At 36.5% G+C, this 22,362-nt stretch overlaps 1 protein-coding gene across 3 annotated transcripts; it reads right to left on the reverse strand.

The window, feature by feature from the left end:
- Positions 1 to 221: 221 nt before the first annotated feature.
- On the reverse strand, positions 222 to 17,949 carry LOC113544495 (chloride channel protein 2). Of its 3 annotated transcripts, none has more exons than XM_026943335.3 (23): positions 17,746 to 17,949; positions 14,160 to 14,253; positions 13,164 to 13,292; positions 12,265 to 12,393; positions 11,680 to 11,813; positions 11,067 to 11,144; positions 10,529 to 10,607; positions 10,296 to 10,421; positions 9,911 to 9,995; positions 9,478 to 9,579; positions 5,671 to 5,755; positions 5,372 to 5,527; positions 5,196 to 5,265; positions 4,857 to 4,967; positions 4,552 to 4,765; positions 3,531 to 3,661; positions 3,271 to 3,419; positions 2,646 to 2,703; positions 1,598 to 1,662; positions 1,446 to 1,484; positions 1,107 to 1,211; positions 938 to 1,024; positions 222 to 757 (listed from the first exon to the last, which is right to left on the reverse strand). In XM_026943335.3, exons 1-23 carry the CDS (start codon positions 17,797 to 17,799, stop codon positions 584 to 586), a joined length of 2,454 nt encoding a protein of 817 aa, XP_026799136.2. In that variant the 5' UTR covers positions 17,800 to 17,949; the 3' UTR covers positions 222 to 583. The 3 variants fall into 3 exon arrangements, with proteins under 3 accessions (XP_026799136.2, XP_026799137.2, XP_026799135.2); XM_026943336.3 differs by having other exon boundaries at positions 3,292 to 3,419; positions 14,160 to 14,256; positions 17,746 to 17,948; XM_026943334.3 differs by having other exon boundaries at positions 14,160 to 14,256; positions 17,746 to 17,948.
- Positions 17,950 to 22,362: the final 4,413 nt, after the last annotated feature.

The raw sequence follows: 22,362 nt of genomic DNA on the forward strand, positions 1-22,362 counted from the left end.
AAGCTCTGAAACATCGCTAATGTGCTAAGACCTTTTTCCCCAATATGTTTTGCACTTTGGTTTTTCTGTTCACCAGAAAGATCCTGTGTTTTTCAGTTTTTTTTTTATCCTGAAAGCTATCCTAGTTATAGATATTGGAAACAGACATTGGAAACTATTGTTGCGATATATTTGGTTGGTCCAAATATGGGACCCTTAGACAGAATAACAGGACACAAGTGTGACGGTAAGGAGCCTGAGTATTTATTGTTGAATTGTGAAATTGATTTTATTCAGATTGGCAAAAGTCCTGATTGATGGGAAGTAACAGGTAAGTATTATGGATGATGAAATCTTGATGTTTTTTGCAAAAGTAAAAAGAGAAGTATTGGCATATCATTATCTATTGTTGAAAACCTAAAACTCATTTAATTTTCAGGTTTAGTATCCCATTCAAACAGTAAAATACTTTAGCAGTAATTTATTGCATATCATCTCAATATCTAGTTTTTTTTTTGTCCAGCATGCAACCCTACCTAGTTGCCCCTTTACTTAAAACTCTGGCCCCTCTGTGTTTGCCGATTGATCCCCACATGAACCTCCTTCACAATGAACTCGTCTGGTTCAGGTTGTTTTGGCTGCCCAGAAGTTTGTGGAGCTCTGTGGCCTCTGGTGTTTGCGTCTTCCTGAATCTGGTGTTGCTCTCTCTAAAGCTGGACATTGGGGGGTGTGTTTTGGCTCCTGCTGTCTTCACTGAAGTCTCAAAGCCCTTACGCAGCTATGACACAACAGAGCAAACACAATGACTCTTTGGCATGACCCTGGAGTTACTGAAGAAGTCATTTGGATACTTGAACAACAGTTTCTAGCTGGTTTGAAAGACTACAGGGTCATGGCAGAATCTCTTGCATATCTAAGATATACAATTCCCAGAAACCCAGATATGCTCTTTTCTCACCTCTTGACGTGACACGACCCCTACAAGTCTCCCAACACTGGTGACATATGCATGGTCCAAACCCATCATGGAGAAGATATTGTGGATCTAAATATGGAGAAGGCAAGATGTGAGCTTCACAGTGAAATGTCTGACGCAGATGGTTGTTAGCACACTGATTTTCACACACCTTTTGCAGCGAGGTTCGTTCTACTATCTGTACAGAGGCAGGGTCAATCTTGCAGAGGTTGAAGTTGACCTTTTCATCAAGCTGTTGCTCCTCCCACTCGATGATCTGGACCCAGTCACAGGGATAAACACATGTTCTCAAAAGTTTAAAAACATAATGAACTAATGTCCCCAGTCTACCCAAAGGAATTTTTTTATTGCTCCACTCTTTTATATTCAAAAGGCTTGAGTAGAAAATCCAGGTCTAAGCAATGAATTAAAATTGTACAGCTCTGAATTTGCAACCTTTCCTGTATGTGTGTACATGAATGTGTGTACATGGTATGTATTGAGTTGTCACCTCTTTCATGGTCATGGTATCTTCTACATCTGGATCCTCCTAGATGGAAAGAAACCACTGGTATTCCTGGTTTTTCATAGCATTTGCAAATCAATCAGAAAGACGAGATGTAATGTGACTGGTTAAAGGAGATTCGAGCTGGATATGGATACCTCTATGTCCACTCTAGAATCAGCACAGAAGAGGCTCTTCAAGGTAACTTCTGAATCTTGGTAACCTGAGCAAGACATTAGAGATGATATAGTTACATGACTTGGAGGTAGGTGGATGTAATCAGTATCATGACTAATCCAGAAACACACCACTTGCTTAAGAATCAACACCAGCTACATGGCAGTCAATACCATCATCCAACACCCATTTGGATGGGCTACGAATGAAGAAGAAAGGCCTTATTTAAACAAAGAAAAAAGAACCAATGTCAAGATCCCTCACTACAAGGTTCTCCTGGGCATCAAGTGCAATGAATTGCTGCTTTGCAGAAGCATTTCAGTTTCTTTCTGGAGTGCAGCTCTGATTTACAGAGACAAAAAAAACATCCCTGAAGATCCCCGATATGAGGCAACCCTAAATAAATACATTTGGTACACAGGAAGTGATTCTAGATTTGGATTGGGGGCAACACATTTTATGCCAACACTTCTCCAGCTGGCTGAACAGGACCCCAACGTAGCTTCATGTTGCAACTGGATCATAGATCTGCAGGAGCTTTTGGACACTATTATCTTAACTGTATACCAAACTTGCTTCAGGTTGGAACTACATTTTGTAGGCCAATAGATCTCCAGGATAGGTTTCGGCACTACCACCTTAACAGTACTCCAAACTTGGTGCACAGGACAAACCCTACATGAAGGATGGGAAGCACAATGAGTACCAAGCAATGATCAGAAGAGAAACTTGCCACCAAAAAGCCCCAATTGCCAGCCAACCTCTGCTATGCTTTGATGTCCCCCTTTCATTGGAGGCCGTGGATCCCGGATCTGCCTCCTTGGCCATCTGGAGATCCACCAGGGCAATCATGCTCTACCTTGAGCAATTGCCAGTAGTAATTGTGTATGTCAGTATGAGAAAGAAGAAGCATCTTTAGCAAGTTTGTACTACTGCATACTATGGTTGTAAAGTAGAGGTACTTATGTACTTTAATTGTACTAATGGATTTGTTTGTGAATGTGTGTGACACACTGTCTTGTGTTGTACCTCTCTCTATTATCAGTGGTTTAGAAGAAAACGATTGGGAGGCTCCATCTACAGAGGTCTGAAAGGCATTCACAGTTAGAAAATGTTAGGTGTTTAAATCGGTGTCCTTACCTCACATTTTTCAGTTGTTTTTATATTCTCCACTTTCCTTTTTGTTTAAAAACATGGAGTGAAGTTATAATGAAGGTACAAACACTTGAGAGTAAAAACCACTGTTTCAGTGGTTTTTTCTAGGTCTCAGGTTCTCAAGTCATCTGTGAAAACAGATTCTTGCCCTTGAAAGCCTAAAACATTTGTGTTTTTATCAGAACAGAAGCAGGTCGTTTGGTAGGAGTAAAAAACAAAAAGTCATTCATACAGTCCTTCAAGCCTTCATACATCAATATACCAACTTATTATTGCAACGTACTTCCTAAGGTGTTGGAAACCTGTATAATGAATTTCTAGTAGTACGTCTAGGCCTAGGGTCTTTAAGGAACAAAACCGTAAAGATTTTTCCAGTCAAGTACCCTTGATTTACTATTACTAGACAAATTCAATAGGCATACAGTTCTATCTGAAAACAAACCACACACCAAATGGTATACCAAAGGTGTAGGCACTTGGTGTTCATGTTAAAGCCCACCTCCCTTGCCTCACTCCTGACCTCGTGGCCGCCATCCTTGTTCTGCACTTGCTGATGGAGGTATTTGAGTCTCCGCATGCGGCTGAGCTGATTGGACAGCAGCATCTGCAGCTGAACACGCTCAACAGAACCCAGCAATATCTTTGACTCTGGGGAAGGCACAGAGACAGAATCTGAGAACCACCAAGACATCACTGGCTTTAAACTGTGACTGCAGGATGTATGTTAGACGAGTGTCCATAGTGGATGGGTGGAGGTACCTTCAGACTTCACCAAGGGGATGGTTCTGAGTTTTCTGAGTAGGAGGTTCTGCAGGTCTCTGTAAGTGGAGTTCAGTGTGATGTACTTCACGTCATTTACCATGATGTCCTCCACATGAATGTCAGACTTTCTAAACAGAGACAAACAGATTGTATGCTGCCGTAAAGCAGGAACCTTATGGAGGCTGCCTTATTGGACAATCACTTTTTTCTTTTCATTCCTACAGACTCTGCCTTCAGAGTAATTGTATCAGAAAGCTAAATGTCATAAAGATGATAGTGTAGTTCCACTTGAAACTCAAATTTGTAAGCCAGCACCATTGCTAATTTACATATATATTTTACAGTCTATCTATAAAAGACTTTCATGACTTCTGTTAGCTACATTATTCTCGTACTAAAGATGGAACCATCAGACACCAAACTTTTTTGGCATAAAGGAGACATTGGGCTTCATTTATCGTGCTGGATACAAACAAATTTATTTGTAAATTGTTTGCAGGGGGAAATTTAGACAAGAAATGTGCTATTCCAGTTAATTGGGAAAATGTATGCTATGTTTTGCTCCCAGGTTGCTATGTTTTATCTCTGGAAATTGTGTAAATTTGTGTAAAATTTCAATTACATACCAATTTAATGAACATTTTACCAAACTTCGTCATTTCATATTAATGACTTGAAAGAAAGCAATTCCAAATCCATAAATTAAGGCCAAATAGGACTAGCCATTTAATTAGGACAGTGATTGTGCCCTATAAAAGGAGGAAGCGTTACTGTGTGTCATTTGTAATTTATGATTTTATGATCAGCAGACACACTTGAGTATGAAAAAAAATCAGCAAAACCTTTATAAATCTGGTTTGAATCTTTAGTTCAGTTTGGCAACAAAACAATTACACATTACTAAATGATTAATAACTGAGGCCCTTTTTCAACAGAACTGTTCCTGTATCACTTTTTAAGTCGATTTAGAAAGATAATGAGAGGTAATAAGGATGAACAGATCCTGACGGACACTCACTCCTCGTGGTCCCAGCTGAGCTCTACAGGATATGGAAGTTTCCGGATGCGTATGAGCGAATCATACAGTGATGGCTGCAGACTTTGGGCTACGATATTAGCCACTATAACACAGAATAGTATTGGGAAAAGGAAGTTGATCTGACCAGTCAACTCGAACACAATCATGGCTGTGGAGATGGTATGAGTGGCTGCACCGGACATCGCTGCTGCTCCTACACACAAACGCAAGAAAGTACACAATGCTGCAGGTTCAAGATATAGAGACAAGAACCTTGATGACACTTTTTTTTTTCAGTGTGTTACCTGCTACTGCGTAGCTTCCTGGTATTAAAGAGTAAACAGTGCCGTTTGAATGAACTCCTTCAGGTAGAACAACAGCCGCCACCTCACCGACCAATCGGCCAAGACCTGCACCTAATCACACACACGCACGTCCACTTTATTACTCCATTATACTTTCAGATATTTCTATATCTTCCTAACCATTTCATCACAGCAAATGATGCAGCTAGCGATCAATCTGTCCATTTGTGTTAATGAGCTAAACTTAAGCACAGAAACAAATTCTGCCAATCTACAAACATAAATCTGACTAAAAGACTAAAAGTCACGACCACGTGCACACGCCGTAAACCCACTCACCGATGACGAAAGCAGGTACAAAAGCTCCACAGGGGACAGGCATGGAGATGGCCACGGCTGACATGAAGAACTGAACACAAATATTAGACTTTAACCTTTAAGCTTGATTCTCCAACTAGTAATAAATCTGTCTCTGTGATTTAAATATTAATTTTAAAAGCGTGTTTCATTCGGACCTTCATGATGAAGGAGATGGTGAGTGTGCCGAAGACATTGACTTGCGGGTGTTTCCACGCCACAGAATGATCCTCGTGATCAAAATGGTCGCCTTCGAAATGTTTGGACCAGGTGTGGTTGTCAAAAAGTGCGAGTAGAGTTTCCCTCTGAGTGAGCTGTACAGGAAGTTAGGAGAGGCAAGCAGGAAGTGATGCCATATGACATATGCCATATGTCTGGATTAAGGGAGGTACTCATGTGGATAGTATCTTTTACTAATTAATTATGGTAATTGTGTGTGTGTGTGTGTGTGTGTTACCTCGCCTGCCATGAACTGTCCAAATCCAGGAGGAAAGGTAAAAGTGGAGATGACCAGCGTGACAATAGCAGGATACAGCACACGGCTACACACACGCACACACACACACATACACCATACTTTTAGGATGAGAACAGGTTCTTGTGCTGTTTACAGCACAGTGACATTTAACAGAAGTTTTTATTTAATGATAGGAATCAAGTTATTCACTAATATCCAGTTTTATGAAGTTTCTCAGGTCTGTGTTAGGAGCTATCACCAATCTCAAACTAAATGATGAAATCCGCCCTGCATTCCATTTATTTTTCATATATTAAATATACCTCTGTTAAATAACATAATCCATTTTTTTTACCTTATTTTTTTAATGAATTTTTTGCATGGAAAATAGTGTCATGTTTCAGTTATCCTTTTAACACGTTCTCACTGACTTTCTCTCTATTAGCTAAAGTTTGTTAGATGAGAAGGGGCTGAAGGAATGAGACATACAGTATATGTAAACTTCAGGAGGAGAACCTCTGCCATTTTCACATCCAAAAAAAAAAAAAAAAGTAAGTGTACACTAGGAAAATGAAATTAGTGACATCTTAAAAACATAACAATTGATGTGTAGCAAACTAGTATTCATTACAAATAATTTTAGTAGAATAATAAATTGACCAATAATAATATGACAAAGAAACCTGACATGGCCTCCTGCTAAATCATTTGAACTGCTATAAGTGTTTGAATCATTGTAATATAGTTTGAAAGACAATAGCTTAAAACAGTTGTTGCAGTTTTGTACTATAGTAACTTCTAAATACCTTTGATTAAACATTTATTGTTTATTGTTGTGTTGATAATATATTTTAAAATATTTTAAAAAGAGCAACGTTTCCAGTTAAAAGTCATGCTAGCTCTCAGGTATAAGGGTCTACATAAATGTCGTAAATTAAATTGACTGGAATATGTTGGAAATTACAACCTCGTATCTTAGATTTAGTGCACCCCTATATACATCTTGACCTCCCTAACACAATGCGAATTTGGGAAAAGTCTAAGAACGTCCAATTTCTCACCTAAAAAGGCTAAACCTTTACTGTTTTTTTGGATGATTCACCAATCATCACCAAATTCACAGTAGGGCAAGATGTAGCCAGGAGAATGAGTTTGGTATTCCTGTCACACTCCAAAGGTGAAATATGAGGTTCTGATATTTGTCATATTCAAGTCAATATAATATATTAGAAATGTAGGCGCTTATACTTAGCATGAATGATTGAAACTGTGTCTAGCTGTACTGTAATTGCATCTGTATCTGTAGCATGTAGCTGTAATATAACTGCACTTAGCTGTATAGCTGTAGTGTAATTGCATGTAGCTGTGGTATAATTGTATGTAGCTGTGGTATAATTGTGTGTAGCTGTAGTTTAATTGCATGTAGCTGTAGTGTAATTGCGTGTAGCTGTGGTATAATTGTGTGTAGCTGTAGTGTAATTGCGTATAGCTCTATAGCTGTATTATAAAATTGTGTGTAACTGTAGAATGATTGCCTGTAGCTGTATATCTGTAATATAAGTGCATGTAGCCATAGCCTGATTGCGTGTATCTGTAATATGATTACGTGTGGCTGTAGTATGATTACGTATAGCTGTAGTATGATTACATGTAGCTGTAGTATGATTACGTATAGCTGTAGTATGGGTTACGTGTACTGTAATATGATTACGTATAGCTGTAGTATGATTATGTATTGCTGAAATATGATTACATGTAGCTGTAGTATGATTACGTGTAGCTGTAGTATGATTACATGTAGCTGTAGTATGATTACGTATAGCTGAAGTATGATTATGTATAGCTGTAGTATGATTACTTGTAGCTGTAGTATGGGTTACGTGTACTGTAATATGATTACGTATAGCTGTAGTATGATTATGTGTAGCTGTAGTATGATTACGTATAGCTGTAGTATGATTATGTGTAGCTGTAGTATGATTACATGTAGTTGTAATATGATTACATATAGCTGTAGTATGATTATGTGTAGCTGTAGTGTGATTACATGTAGCTCTAATATGATTACGTATAGCTGTAGTATGATTACATGTAGCTGTAGTATGATTACATGTAGCTGTAGTATGATTACGTATAGCTGTAGTATGGGTTACGTGTACTGTAATATGATTACGTATAGCTGTAGTATGATTACGTATTGCTGAAATATGATTACGTGTAGCTGTAGTATGATTACATGTAGCTGTAGTATGATTACGTATAGCTGTAGTATGGGTTACGTGTACTGTAATATGATTATGTATAGCTGTAGTATGATTACATGTAGCTGTAGTATGATTACGTGTAGCTGTAGTATGGGTTACGTGTACTGTAATATGATTACGTATAGCTGTAGTATGATTACGTGTAGCTGTAGTATGGGTTACGTATAGCTGTAGTATGATTACGTGTAGCTGTAGTATGATTACATGTAGCTGTAGTATGGGTTACGTGTACTGTAATACATACTACACTGTAGTATGATTACGTATAGCTGTAGTATGATTACGTGTAGCTGTAGTATGATTACGTATAGCTGAAGTATGATTATGTATAGCTGTAGTATGGGTTATGTGTAGCTGTAGTATGATTACATGTAGCTGTAGTATGGGTTACGTGTACTGTAATATGATTACGTATAGCTGTAGTATGATTACGTGTAGCTGTAGTATGGGTTACGTATAGCTGTAGTATGATTACGTGTAGCTGTAGTATGATTACATGTAGCTGTAGTATGATTACGTATAGCTGTAGTATGGGTTACGTGTACTGTAATACATACTACACTGTAGTATGATTACGTGTAGCTGTAGTATGATTACGTATAGCTGAAGTATGATTATGTATAGCTGTAGTATGGGTTATGTGTAGCTGTAGTATGATTACATGTAGCTGTAGTATGGGTTACGTGTACTGTAATATGATTACGTGTAGCTGTAGTATGATTACATGTAGCTGTAGTATGATTACGTATAGCTGTACTATGGGTTACGTGTACTGTAATATGATTACGTGTAGCTGTAGTATGATTACATATAGCTGTAGTATGACTGCCTGTAGCTGTATAGCTATAGTATAATTGAACATCATATCTCAGCTTTGGAATGTCATCGGAAAAATCTAAGTGCACTCCTGTATATGTCTTGACCTCCCTAACATGCATATTTGGGAAAAATCTGAGAATGTCGAATCTTCCCACTAAAAAAAACACAAAGGCATACTTTTTTGTGAGTTTGATATTCCTATCACACTTTAAAGGTGAGATATGAGGTTCTGATCTCCATCATGTTCAAGTATTAGAAATTTAGGCCCTTATACCTGACAGCTAGCATTGATTGATTGTATTTAGCTATATTGTAATTGCATTTAGCTGTACAGCTGTATTATAATTTCATAATACATACAATATTTGACATTCAGGTATGAACGCCATATCTGAACTTTGGAGTGTAATGGAAAAAATAAGTGCACTCCTGTATGTCTTGACCTCCCTGACGAATGGTATGAATTTGGGACAAATCTGAGAACATCAAATTTTTCACATAAAAAACACAAAGCCTAACCCTTACTGTTTTTGGGTAAAAAAAAAATTTGCCGTTCTCAAATCTTCACTAAAGACATAGACAGGAGTACAAGTTTGGTATTCCTGTCAAGTATTCATTAAAAAACAACTAAACATCTTATTCTAGAAAAATCATCTCTAAGCATTTGTCTTCCCGTTGTGCAAACAGGAATCTGGATGTGCTTGTATTGGAATAAACCACTCACGTCTTGGCGAGGAACCTGCTAACACGTCGAGGGCTCCTGATGAAACGCACCATTACGCCGTTCATGAAGACAAAAAACGCTCCAAAAAGCCCACTCAGAATCCTACAGATAAACAGGGACAAACAACAAACATAACATTTATTTAGTGATTGTTCATTTTATTCTTATTATAAGCCATAAAATTTGCGAAAACTTCACTGACATAAATAAAACAATTTTTGACAAAAATTGTGCACTGGATATTGTACTATTATTGTTATTATTATTATTATTATTATTATTGTTATTATTATTACTGTTGTTGTTGTTGTTTTGTTGGAGGTGGTGATAATTTCTTTTTGAAGGGAATATTTTTTCCGTTTAATTTGTGTTTTTTTTTTGTAGATTTAACTTTAGTTTATTGCTAACTACTATATAGAACACACACATTTACCCAAGGATAGTGAAGGCCAGAATCTCTTGGAGTTCGTAGGGAAATTCCAGACGGTAATCGGTGTTAAACAGAGGAATAATAGTTTCTGTAAAGAAAGAAAAATTATTATTATTATTATTATTATTATTATTAGCAATATTAGCATTGGAAAAAATAAAATGTCATTAAAATATATATTTTTCATATATATTTAACATACAAACTCAAATTTCTGTTACAGAGACGATGTTTTTATTATTTATACAGAAAATAATTGAGATGAAGTTCAGAAATACTGAAATTTTTTAAATAAATTAATATATTTGTATAAAATATTCAGAGACAGTGTGAGCTAATAGAAAACAGAATAGGAGGGTTATAAATAATAACACACACGCACACACACCGTTATATCCGCTCCACATAGGCAGGAATCTGAAGATGAAGGCGCTGATGGTAGCAGCAACATAAGATTTCCAGTAACAGCGGACCATGATGAATGACGTGGCCACTTCTATACCGTACAGGATACCTGCATCACACATTTTCAACAAAAAAGTATACAGCCATAATCATTTTCTTACATCTCTAATTCACAATGATATATAAAACACACACTCGCGCGAAGTTTGTTCTCACCTCCGATGGGTGAGCCGAAGCAGCAGGCGATTCCAACAGCAGAACCAACAATCAGCAGCTCGATGTGCTCAGACTCACTCTGGATTACACACACACACACACACACACACACACACACACACACACACAGACATCATCTCATATAAATAATAGTGTATACTACTACTACTACTACTACTACTACTAATAATAATAATAATAATGATGTCAAGTCATGTGATCTGCTATAGGTTACAGATATAGATATACAGATATTTATATTTCTATATTTTGTGGTAAATTCTAAGACTATACAAACATTTGCACTCAATTGTAAGAAGATAATAATAATCATCTTTCTATTTTTAATTCTATATTTAAATATAGAATTCTATATTAATATTTAATATTTCTGAGCATTTCTTATATGAAAGTTACATTCTAAACTTAAACATAAATGTAACTATAAATAAATATAGTTACAAATAAAGTTTCTTCTTTTGTGTTTGTGTATGTATTTTTGAAAATTATTTTCTTTTATAATTTTTAGACAGTTTACCGCTTTAACGCCGCCAATGTAGGCCCTGAACCGGCTGAGCTGTGCGGCACAGATGCTTCCTATGTGTACAAAAGGACTCTGGAAAAAATTATACAAAGAGAGTCAGGATATGACAATTATACATAATTACACTATGCACAGCTACACATACAAGGACACGCAACTGTACTACAGCTACACGCAATTATACTACCACTACATGCAATTACACTTCAGCTACATCCAATTACGCTACAGCTACATGCAATTATACTACAGCTACATCCAATTACGCTACAGCTACATGCAATTATACTACAGCTACATCCAATTATACTACAGCTACACGCAATTATACTACAGCTACATCCAATTACGCTACAGCTACATCCAATTATACTACAGCTACATCCAATTATACTACAGCTACAAGCAATTATACTACAGCTACATCCAATTACGCTACAGCTACATCCAATTATACTACAGCTACATCCAATTATACTACAGCTACACGCAATTATACTACAGCTACACGCAATTACACTTCAGCTACACGCAATTATACTACAGCTACATCCAGTTATAAGTAGTAGCATGTGTGTAGTGTGTGTGTATGTGTGTGTGTGTGTACCTCTTTTCCTAGAGGCATGCCACTGCCCAGGGAGCAGGTCAGACCCACCAGTTTGGCCACCAGAGTTTTGAGGCTCAGGTGATCTTTAACATTCACTCCTTTTACAATCGTCTTTATCTCTGGGATCCCGGAACCTGTGAGAGACATCAATGTGTACAACACACCGCCCAACTACGCTTTCAAAAACTACACATCCAAAAACTACACATCTAAAAACTACAGCTACAAAAAAAAATAAAAAATCCAAAAATAACCAAATGTCAGAAAATAATGATGATGCAGAGGGAAAGTAATTTATTTTTGGCTATCAGCACACTTTGGCAATGTTATTGGATGATTTACATGTGTTTTAGTCAGTGCTGAACAATAGAATAGATAATCACACACACACACACACACACATATCATATCAAACAGCTGCTATTATACAGAGGTTACTATGACAACCTCTCAGATGAACTGTTCCCATCACTTTGTATGTACTGTAAGTTATAGATAATTCCTTATGTAAGTCTATTAAGTTCACTTAATTTTATAAGTGTGTGTGTGTGTGTGTGTGTGTGAGTGTGTGTATGTGTGCTGTACCTGCAGCCTGTGGTCCTACGAGCTGAGTAAATAATGTGGCAAAGCAGATCAGTAGTATAGGAACAGAAACCCAGGCCAGATACTGCAGGAAGATGTTGTTGTGTGCCATCTCATACAGCTTCCTTGTACCTAGATGGAGAAACACACACACACACACACACACACACACACAAAGATCAGTGTTTGGATGAAAAACCTGGTATCAATTGAGTTTAAGGTTTGTTAATAAAATTCTTTAGAATCAAGTAATAAGTACTTACTAATTTACAAAAGCTTCTTTAATCTTTGTTAACTTGTTAAAAAGAATGAGTAAATACTTTTAATTAAGCAATTAAGAAACATAAACTTGAACTTATTAGTTTTATTATTAAATGTTAATTAAATATTTCATAATACAATTTTAAAAAATACAATACATTTTTTATAAAGGTTTTTAACCTTATATCTAAATATTAATGTATTATCTGAAATTAATTTTTAAACTTTAAGCCCACAATAATTATTTATTAATTTGTCAATAATTAATTAATCATTGAGCTTGAAATAAAAGTAAGCTACTTTTTAACTTGATTGTTAAGTTTATTACTGAATCTTAAATTCAAGCGTCACCAAAACCATTTAAAAATAGCAATATGAATGAAAAACGTTTTTCAGTTGCATGTTTGTTAGCGTGAACAGGACAGACATGACCTGAAACTTCCGGTGGTCTTATTGTCTTTGTTTGTTGTTTATTTTCTTTTTACAGCCAGTTATAAGCACTTCTGCTGTGTGATTACTGTATCTATTACTGGTCATGATTTGGGGATTATCCTGTTCCTCACTGCTAGGTGAATATATAAACAGACACACACACACACACACACACACACACACACACACACACACACACACATACACACCGTGCAGGCCTAAGTCGATGCCAAAGTCCATGGCCCAACTGAAGAAGGACGGGATAATTCCCAACAGGATGAGGATGATCCATTCTTCCCCGATGTGCCAAATCAGGAACGTCTTCCACCGTGAAATCGCTGCACAGTCACAGTTAAAATGACCCACAAGGCACCACAGGAGCCAGATTACAAGATTACAACTTCACGAATGAGATTTTAGAGCAAGAATCCTATATGAAAATGGAACGTATAAATGGAAATGATATCAATATTTGCTTAACCTAAAAGTATATATTGTAATATACCTTATATGCAATATAATATATCATTTTCAGTGTCACATATATGCTCTGAACAGACGTTTATGAATTGTTATTAGCAGTACTGTTTTCACTTTTTATACAGACTAGTGCAAAAGTTTGCATCCCCTCAAGATAAAAAGGAATAAAAATAATTTAAAGCATACAGATATTTCGTCTGTTGGGTTCCATAGGTTTTAATTTTTATTGTTTTAATTCACTATTAGTAACAGCAATCTCTCAAATAATCCAAGTTATGATATTAATAGAAAAGAATTATGAAAAAAAATCCAAACTAGTTCAAAGGTTTTTGACTGTGATATACATATTCTTCTCTACTGACTTGCATGTCCATATCTTACCTTTTTTTAATCAGCTCAGTTATAATCAGATATGCGCTATAAAAAGCATAAATTTTGATTTTTTTAGTTAAAACAGGATGCAGATTTTGCCTCTGACTGTAACTGAAGAATCTTCTATGTCAAATTATATATCTAATTTGACAAAAAAGAATTCCTAACTGATACAGTTCTTTGAAATCCTACTGTAATTCTTAAACAAATAAACACTGCGTGGTGTGCTCGTACTGACTGACGGGGCGATGTGATGAAGCAGAGTTAGTTACCACCCTGAAGCTGATTATTTTCCTATAACAGCACATCCCTGAATGTTTTATTCCTCTTATACCACAGTGATAAACACTCACATGTGATCTTTTTGCTGGACTCCACAGTTTGTCTCTGTTCTGTGAGACGCTGCCTGAATCCGCTTCTGTCTGCTGGTTCGTTCGTACAGCCGTACTTCTGTCCGACAAGGTTCAACACACACACACACACACACACACACACACAGTAAATATGAGGTTTTCTAATTTGAGTAAAGCTTCACCTGGAGTTTGTGAATCTGAAATGAAAGAGGTTCATTTCCTCTGCTTTTCATGTTAAACTGTTACACACTGATTGTTTTTTTTAACTTGAATATTTCAGTTTTCTTGCTAGATTTTTAAGATAATTATCTGTATTATGAAAATGGAACTTGTGAAATGTGATGAGCATCTAAAGACAATCAACTTGCAAATCTCAAGTCATACATTTCCTTTAAATTCCAAACTTTTCGGAACTTTTCAGACCTGAACAAAACCATTCAGCAGGCTTTTGGACTGCGTTGCTAATAATTAAGCTATGACACAGTGGACTGCGTGTTTGAATTAAGATGATTTAATTGTATTGGTAGAAAACTTTACAGCTTGCGAGTTCCAATAATTGTTAACTAAATTTAGTTAACAATTATTTAAAAACGTTAAAGCAAGTTTTAAGGGTCCAAAACAAGGAAATTTACCAATATTATAATGAATAACAATGTTTATTTGAAATGTAAATAGAAATAAACCACATTTTTTTATTATTATATTCTGAGAATATGGCGAACGTCTCACAGGTTCCAGATCAGTTTTTCTTTGGGTGATTGATTTAGTTCATAGGTGCAGTGACACAGAGATCTATCACTTATATCAACAAATGTTCTTAAAGTTCTCATTCACAACAGCGTACAATTCAAATTCTGTTGAAATACTAATGACCTTTATTGAGTGGCTAACAGTTTTAAATAATATTGCTATTGGACAGATATAAGCCCATGTTCCATTGACTTGCTCGCCTTTCTAGAGTTTGTGCAATCATGGTTATTGTTGGCACCTAGTGGTTAAAAATGGGAACTGCAAGAATCACTAACAGAGACCCTCTGAGGTAGGACTCACGCTGCCCCATGCTCGAGGAAGAGCAAAGGACACGACAGTTAATGACATTAATGTTTTTACATCAATTTGGGCAAGTTTTGTTCAAGATCTTTTCTATCGTAAGATATATTATAAAGATGGTTGGGAAAAGGCAAGGGTGATTATGGAGTGGATAATGACTGTACATCAGCTTTTGATCCACAGTGACCTTGTTTTCCCAAGCAAAGGCTGAGGAAAAGAAGAAAAATGTGTCTGCAGTGCCGAATCATTTGGGTTGTTTCAGGTCTTTTGAGTGGATTTTGAGATGAAATTTTGCTGGAAATTTTGCTGAAACCTGGCAACCCTGGTTAATGATATTAGCTCTTCAGGAAACACACCTGCTGTATGGAAAACAGTTGAAAACATCTAAAAAGACGATGGATGACTGTATGCTGTCGCTCTCTAACTATCTATTACAGGGTTACTCACTAGAGAGTAGCCTGTAGCATAAGTCAATTGGGAAAGCCATTTTGTTTGAGGCTTTGTCATTATTAATGTTGTCCTGCAACACTAATGCTGCTTACCAGCAATATCGCTTTACCATTCTCTCTTCAGACACATGCTCTAATTGTAAAGAGAATTCACTGGCGTGATGCTTCTGGGAAATTCTATGTACAGGAAATATCAGTAAATTTTTTGCTCCACTGGACGTCAGCACCAATAACACTTCACAGAACTGGTGTAAGAGGAACATCAGCGAGTCCAGTAGTAAACACACACACACACACACACACACACGCACTCACTTACACGCTACTCAGAAATCCACCAGTCTTGTGCCAAACACATATTTTTATAAGAAAATTGGAAAATAAACCAATAAAAAGAAGGCACTACTTTGTGTTCATCTTATTATTTTTAAACACATGCTAATAAGCATCGATACACACATCGAACTCAAAAAAAAAAATGTTCTAGTTAATATCTTAATTAGGTCTTATCATTCTAGCATTAATTCAAATCATTCTTAATACTGTGTTAATTGTCCATTTACCGAGAACTGTGACTCTGATACGATTCTACCAAATACTGATATAAAGAAACTCACATTAACGTACAAACTGTAATATTATTGTGGAATAAACACAGAGACGCAGTAATGAAGGAAGTGTTTAACCACAGGATGTTTGTTTTTCTTGGAGAAGGTTACATTTAAACTTAAAGGGAACAAGAAATGTGTCCACAATATACATGCTTAAAAGAAAAAAATTATTACGAAAAAATAATGAGCAAATAATTTGGAGTTTGTACTGCAAACTTTCCCAGTTAATACACACAATCAGGATTTCTTTAAAATTTCACTGGATAATTAAGGGTTCTTCACATCCAGAGAAGAGTTTTACTTGGAACTCTTTCTGATAGGAAAACCTAATGTCCTAGAGCTCTTACATAGAGTCTTTAAGGAGTCCTCTAGGAGACACGAAACGAGGGTTACACTCTCTAACATTTACACCTAAGGGTTCTTTGGTCTTTCCTCTGGAGGAAACATTAAAGGGTATAGAGTTTCCTTGCCACTTCCAACTAGAACACTGTATGTGTCTAAGGATCCTTATTTATCAAAGGAACCCTTGAAGAACCGTTGAAGAACCTTTTTTTTAAGTGTGTACATGGAACTTCTTCTTCTTTCTACAAACTGACCAAGTTTTAAACTAGAAACATAGAACATAGTGGAATGTAGTGTACAAATGTGCTGGAGTTTAGTAAATGTTAAACTCTGGACAGGTTCTAGACATTAAGCAGAAAATAATGAGCAATATTTTGGAGTTTGTGCTTCACACGTACCCAGTTAATACACACACTCTACTAGAAAAAAGGCTTCTTTAAGGGTTCACTGGATAATTAAAGGTTCTTAGCTTTTTAAAACCATTTCAGATAGGAAAACACTTTGTAGGGTTCTACATAGAACTATTAAGGGTTCCCCCAAAAGACACAGACTAAAGAATTTTTAAGGTTTGTGTTTAGATCAGATGAAATAATTTCTGATTTAGGTCAAGATACAGGGATCCTGAAGTGCATGAAGTATAAATCAATAAAAAATAATAAATAAAAACATTTAAAAAAGTAAAAATATAAAAAGTATTTAGCACTAGTGTATTAAATATTATTTAACCAAATTATTAAAAATTTCATTCTTTTATTTTATCAGGTAAAATAATATTTATTTAAAGAAATGAATTTCTTTATTAGAAACTGACCAGTGCTGGGTAAAAATGTACATTTTTTTATTCTTCCACATTTAAAAAAAAAAAAAAAGACAATAAATGTAGAGCCCTAAAAGGTTTATCAGTTTTGACTTCTGGAAGAATCTCTTAAAGGTTCTGTGTAGAACTCTACAAATGATGGCTTTCCTTAACGGTTAGGAGATATTAAGAAAACAAGAACTATTAACCATCTAAAGAACCCTCATTGAGCCATTTTATGTAAAAGTGTACTGCACTTTATACCATCAGTCAGAAATGTTTAGCACACACACACACACACACACACACACACACACGCACACATACTCTTTACTCACCACCTGCTGTTCAGACTGAAGTGTGCTCTTTTCTCCAGGTTCCTCACAAGCCATAACTTATAAACACACACACTTACACACACTCACAGTTCAATAGTAGTGTCAAACAAGGTTTCACACACGGCTCTAATGCGGTGTTGGTCCATTTTATATGCCGCAGAACCAGTGAAATGGTGGACTGAGGCGGGACTGGAGCTCAGAGTAGGATCACGGCGCCATCCTTCTGCTTTCCGACAAATTTAACGTCTAATTTTAGTTTTTCTCCAAGAAAACTCCAGTGGACCAAGTGTGTAGCCTAAACAAAGTTTTAAACATTTCCACCATTGCCATGTTTGTGTGTATTCAGCATTAACATTACATTATGTCCATTTATTTAAGGTAATTTATATCACTATAGGAATTTTAAATCATACAGGAATCCCTTATTTTATTCAGTTTTCCAATTTTAGAGTCTCAAACACTAGAATGAATGCAGTGTTAGTTTTCATACTAGAACATTAGACATTTTAAGAAATGAGATTAACCAGAGTTTAGAGCTAATCAGGAATTTGTGAATTGAAGTTTTATTTTAAGTTCCATCACTTGATTCATTCTGATCGTCCTCTGTGATGGAGCCTAAACATGTAAACAGCAGCAATGCTACACAAAATATCAAATTTTATGTGTAATTTTAAACATTTTTATTTCTAAACAGGCTTAACTTTCATTTCCTTAACTGATAATATGCCATTTTGGAAATTTAGACCATCTCAGATTAAAATTAAACCCTGAAAAATAAGTTTTAATCCAAACTTATACTTTTTTTTTTTTTAAATCAGTGAAAGATGTAGCCTGGATGTTTATCAGTGATGTGTTCCTGATCTCTGGAAAATTTTTATGTTTCTTATGTAGAATATGGAGAAAGCTATCACTATATAATCTTAACACACAATTTGGAATGTGATCTATTAGGCATTCAAAGATATAAAATTATTAATACAATTTTGTATGAAATTCTAAATGAAAAAGGAATCAACACTTACAGAACTGAATTAATCACCTGCAGTCACACTTTACGTAGTTAAATAATGTAGAATTAACTCTTACATGGTTCCATTAACGTCTACAGTGTTGAATTAAAGCTTTGCAGTGCAGAATTAACACAGTGTTGGGTTAAATAATGTAAATCATGCAGAAATCTAAAGACTTCCACATGTTTGACTCCATGAACTATACACAGTACTGAGAATTTACACAACAATCAGCTTTAACACCACAGTGTTCAGGAAAGTCTGTTATTAGGAAATGTGTAAATGTTATTCGGAAACAGAGTTTTCATAGTAACTGTGATGTGATGTCTTTTAGTGTCGGAATATTTCTCATCTTTAGAATGTTTAATAGAACAGTAACTCATGGAAACACGTCATGATTCATATTCCCGTCGTATAATTAAAGTCAGTCTGATCATCATTACAAAACACAGAACTGCATGTAAGAAGCAAAAAAAAAAAAAAAAAAAAAAAAAAAGCATAAGCAGATTTGTATTAAAAGAGTTATTAAAAGAGTTAATATCTGGGGTGAGGGGCGGGGCTAGATCTTCTGGCTTTCCAACAAAGTAACTTTATAGTAATTCTAATTATATAATTACTATGTTTATACTTAAGTATTATTTTATATTTGTACTGAATATAGTTTAAAACAAACGCTTGAACACAAATATTTTATTCAGACATTTGTTCCCTCTACAAAAATCGCAGAAATTTTCACGTCAATCTGTCACATTATTGTTACCGTCTTTTTTAATTTGTATAAATTCGAATGAAGACTGAGTGTAACTTAACCTTCATAATGTTCCACATGAATTGAGTCGATGTTGTCTTCTAATTTCACTTAAAGTGCCTAAGTCTATTTATGTTAAACACTTTTTAACTAAATTTTAATTTGGGCTAAGAGTACTTCCAATTTTAATTAAGATAAAAAAAAACAATTAAATTAGGACAGTTGATGTTTAATCCAATATAATGCATAAATTGAAGCTACAGCCCTGGAAATTAAATTTGCTAATTAAATGTAAACACTTAGAAAATGTGAAGCTGGGATTATTTCAACAAGGAAAGACAGCAGTAGAAGTTGGAAAACAGCAGCTGAAGTTGAAAGATAGCAGAAGTTGAAAGACAGCAGCTGAAGTTGAACTGATGCCCTACTTCTGGTTGGAGATCTCATCGGTTGAGATCACTCGCTGCTGCTGGGGGTGGCCCCATATGGATTGCCTGAAGAACTGTTTGGATTGCTGGGGATGGCGCCACCTGGGGGCTGTGGAGATGGCTTGGGGATCACATATTGGGAGCTGTACTGTAATGGCTTGGGACTGCGATTGCTGTAGTGGCTTTGGGGCTGCAGTTGCCACGAGCAGCTTCATACTCAGGACTCCATCAGTGGACAGTGGATAGATTTTAACCAGCCGGACTTCTTGCAAAAACTGATGAATTTATTGGTTGCACAATTGCACTATTTGTCCATATAGTACACAATAATAGAAGGGATTTATTTATAATCGCACTATCCGTTGCACCCAGATGAGGATGGGTTCCCTTTTGAGCCTGGTTCCTCTCAAGGTTTCTTCCTCATATCATCTCGGGGAGTTTTTCCTTGCCACCGTCGCCACTGGCTTGCTCATTAGGGATAAATTCACAGTGATAAATTCAAATATTTACAATATATTTTTGTGAATCCATTTATTTCTGTAAAGCTGCTTTGTGACAATGTCCATTGTTAAAAGCGCTATACAAATAAAATTGAAGTTGGAAGAAAGCAGTAGAAGCTGAAGTTGAAAGACAGCAGTAGAAGTTGGAAGACAGCGGTGGAAGTTGGAAGACAGATGTAGAAGTTGAAATTGAAAGACAGCAGTAGAAGTTGAAGTTGAATGACAGCTGTAGAAGTTGAAAGACAGCAGTTGAAAGACAGCAGTTGAAGCTGAAAGACATCTGTAGAAGTTGGAAGACAGCAGTAGAATTTGAAGTTGAACGACGGGAGTAGTAGCAGTTGAAGTTGGAAGAGAGCAGTAGAAGTAGAAGTTAGAAGACAGCAGTAAAAGGTGAAAGGCAGCAGTAGAAGTTGAAGTTGAAAGACTGCAATTGAAGTGGAAGACAGATGTAGAAGTGAAGTTGAAAGACAGCAGTAGAAGTTGGAAGACAGCAGTAGAAGTTGAAGTTGAAAGAGAGCAGTAGTAGTTGAAGTTGAACACACCAGTTGAAGTGGAAGACAGCTGTAGAAGTTGAATGACAGCTGTAGAAGTGAAGTTGAAATACAGCAGTAGAAGCTGAAGGACAGCAGTAGAAGTTGAAGTACAGCAGTTGAAGTTGAAAAACAACAATTGAAGTTGAAAGACAACAATAGAAACTGAAAGACAGCGGTAGAAGTTGAATTTGAAAGACAGCAGAAGAAGTTGAAAGACAACACTAGAAGTAGAAGTTTAAGTTGAAAGACAGGAGTAGACATTGAAAGATAACAGTAGAAGTTGAAAGACAGCAGTAGAAGTTGAAGTTGAAAGACAGCAGGTGAAGTTGAAGTTGAAAGACAGCAGTAGAAGTTGAAAGACAGCAGGTGAAGTTGAAAGACAGCAGTAGAAGTTGAAAGACAGCAGTAGAAGATGAAGTTGAAAGCAGTAGAAGTTGAAAGACAGCAGGTGAAGTTGAAAGACAGCAGTAGAAGTTGAAGTTGAAAGATAGCAATAGAAGTTGAAAGACAGCAGGTGAAGTTGAAAGACAGCAGTAGAAGTTGAAGTTGAAAGACAGCAGTAGAAGTTGAAAGACAGCAGGTGAAGTTGAAAGACAGCAGTAGAAGTTGAAAGACAGCAAATAACAATAAATTGTAAATATGTGAATTTATCCCTAATGAGCAAGCCAGAGGTGACAGTGGCAAGGAAAAACTCCCTGAGATGATATGAGGAAGAAACCTTAAAAGGAAACCCATCCTCATCTGGGTGATAATGGATAGTGCGATTATAAATAAATCCCTTCTATAACTGTGTACTACATGGACAAATAGTGCAATTGTGCAACGAGTAAATTCTTCACAGTTTTCACTTGAAGTCTGGTTTGTTGAACTTATCCACTGTCCACTGATGGAGACTTGAGTGCAAAACTGCTCGCAGCAACCGCAGCCCCAAAGCCACCACAGCAGTCGCAGTCCCAAGCCATCACAGATCAACTCCCCATATGAGATCCCCAAGCTATTTCCCCGGCCCCCAAGCAGCACCATTCCCAGCAATCCCAATGATCTTCAGGCCGTCCATGTGGGGCCACCCCCAGCAGCAGTGAGCAATCTCAGCCGATGAGAACTCCAACCAGAAGTAGGACATTAGGCAGGTCCGGAGAGCGGAATGGGTCAGGACCACTGGTATCTCAGGAGTAGCACATAATGGTTAAAGACTATTTATATTATGTGCAGAGTGCAAGCAGGGACTCCAGCAAGACTAGCTATGACAACATAACTAAAAGGGAGAGCCAAAAGCTAACACAGACATGAGGGCACCCTGGGACATAAAGCGGCCAGCCAGTCCACCATCAACAAACCTGAATGAACACGTGAGAGTCAGGCCGGGTGACAGCATCCAAACATCCCAGTTCACCACAACAC

This window comes from Pangasianodon hypophthalmus, chromosome 14 (genome assembly GCF_027358585.1).
Source record: "Pangasianodon hypophthalmus isolate fPanHyp1 chromosome 14, fPanHyp1.pri, whole genome shotgun sequence".
Classification (NCBI taxonomy): Eukaryota; Metazoa; Chordata; class Actinopteri; order Siluriformes; family Pangasiidae; genus Pangasianodon; species Pangasianodon hypophthalmus.

Bases quoted from the DNA above. Each gene is read 5' to 3' on its own strand.
- LOC113544495 (XM_026943334.3), bottom strand. From the start codon at position 17,799: ATGGCTTGTGAGGAACCTGGAGAAAAGAGCACACTTCAGTCTGAACAG. The intron at 9,996-10,295 runs GTGTGTGTGCGT...CTTTCTTTACAG, and splicing joins TATGTGGAGCGGATATAACG to AAACTATTATTCCTCTGTTT. The intron at 5,528-5,670 runs GTAACACACACA...CTTCCTGTACAG, and splicing joins GACAGTTCATGGCAGGCGAG to CTCACTCAGAGGGAAACTCT.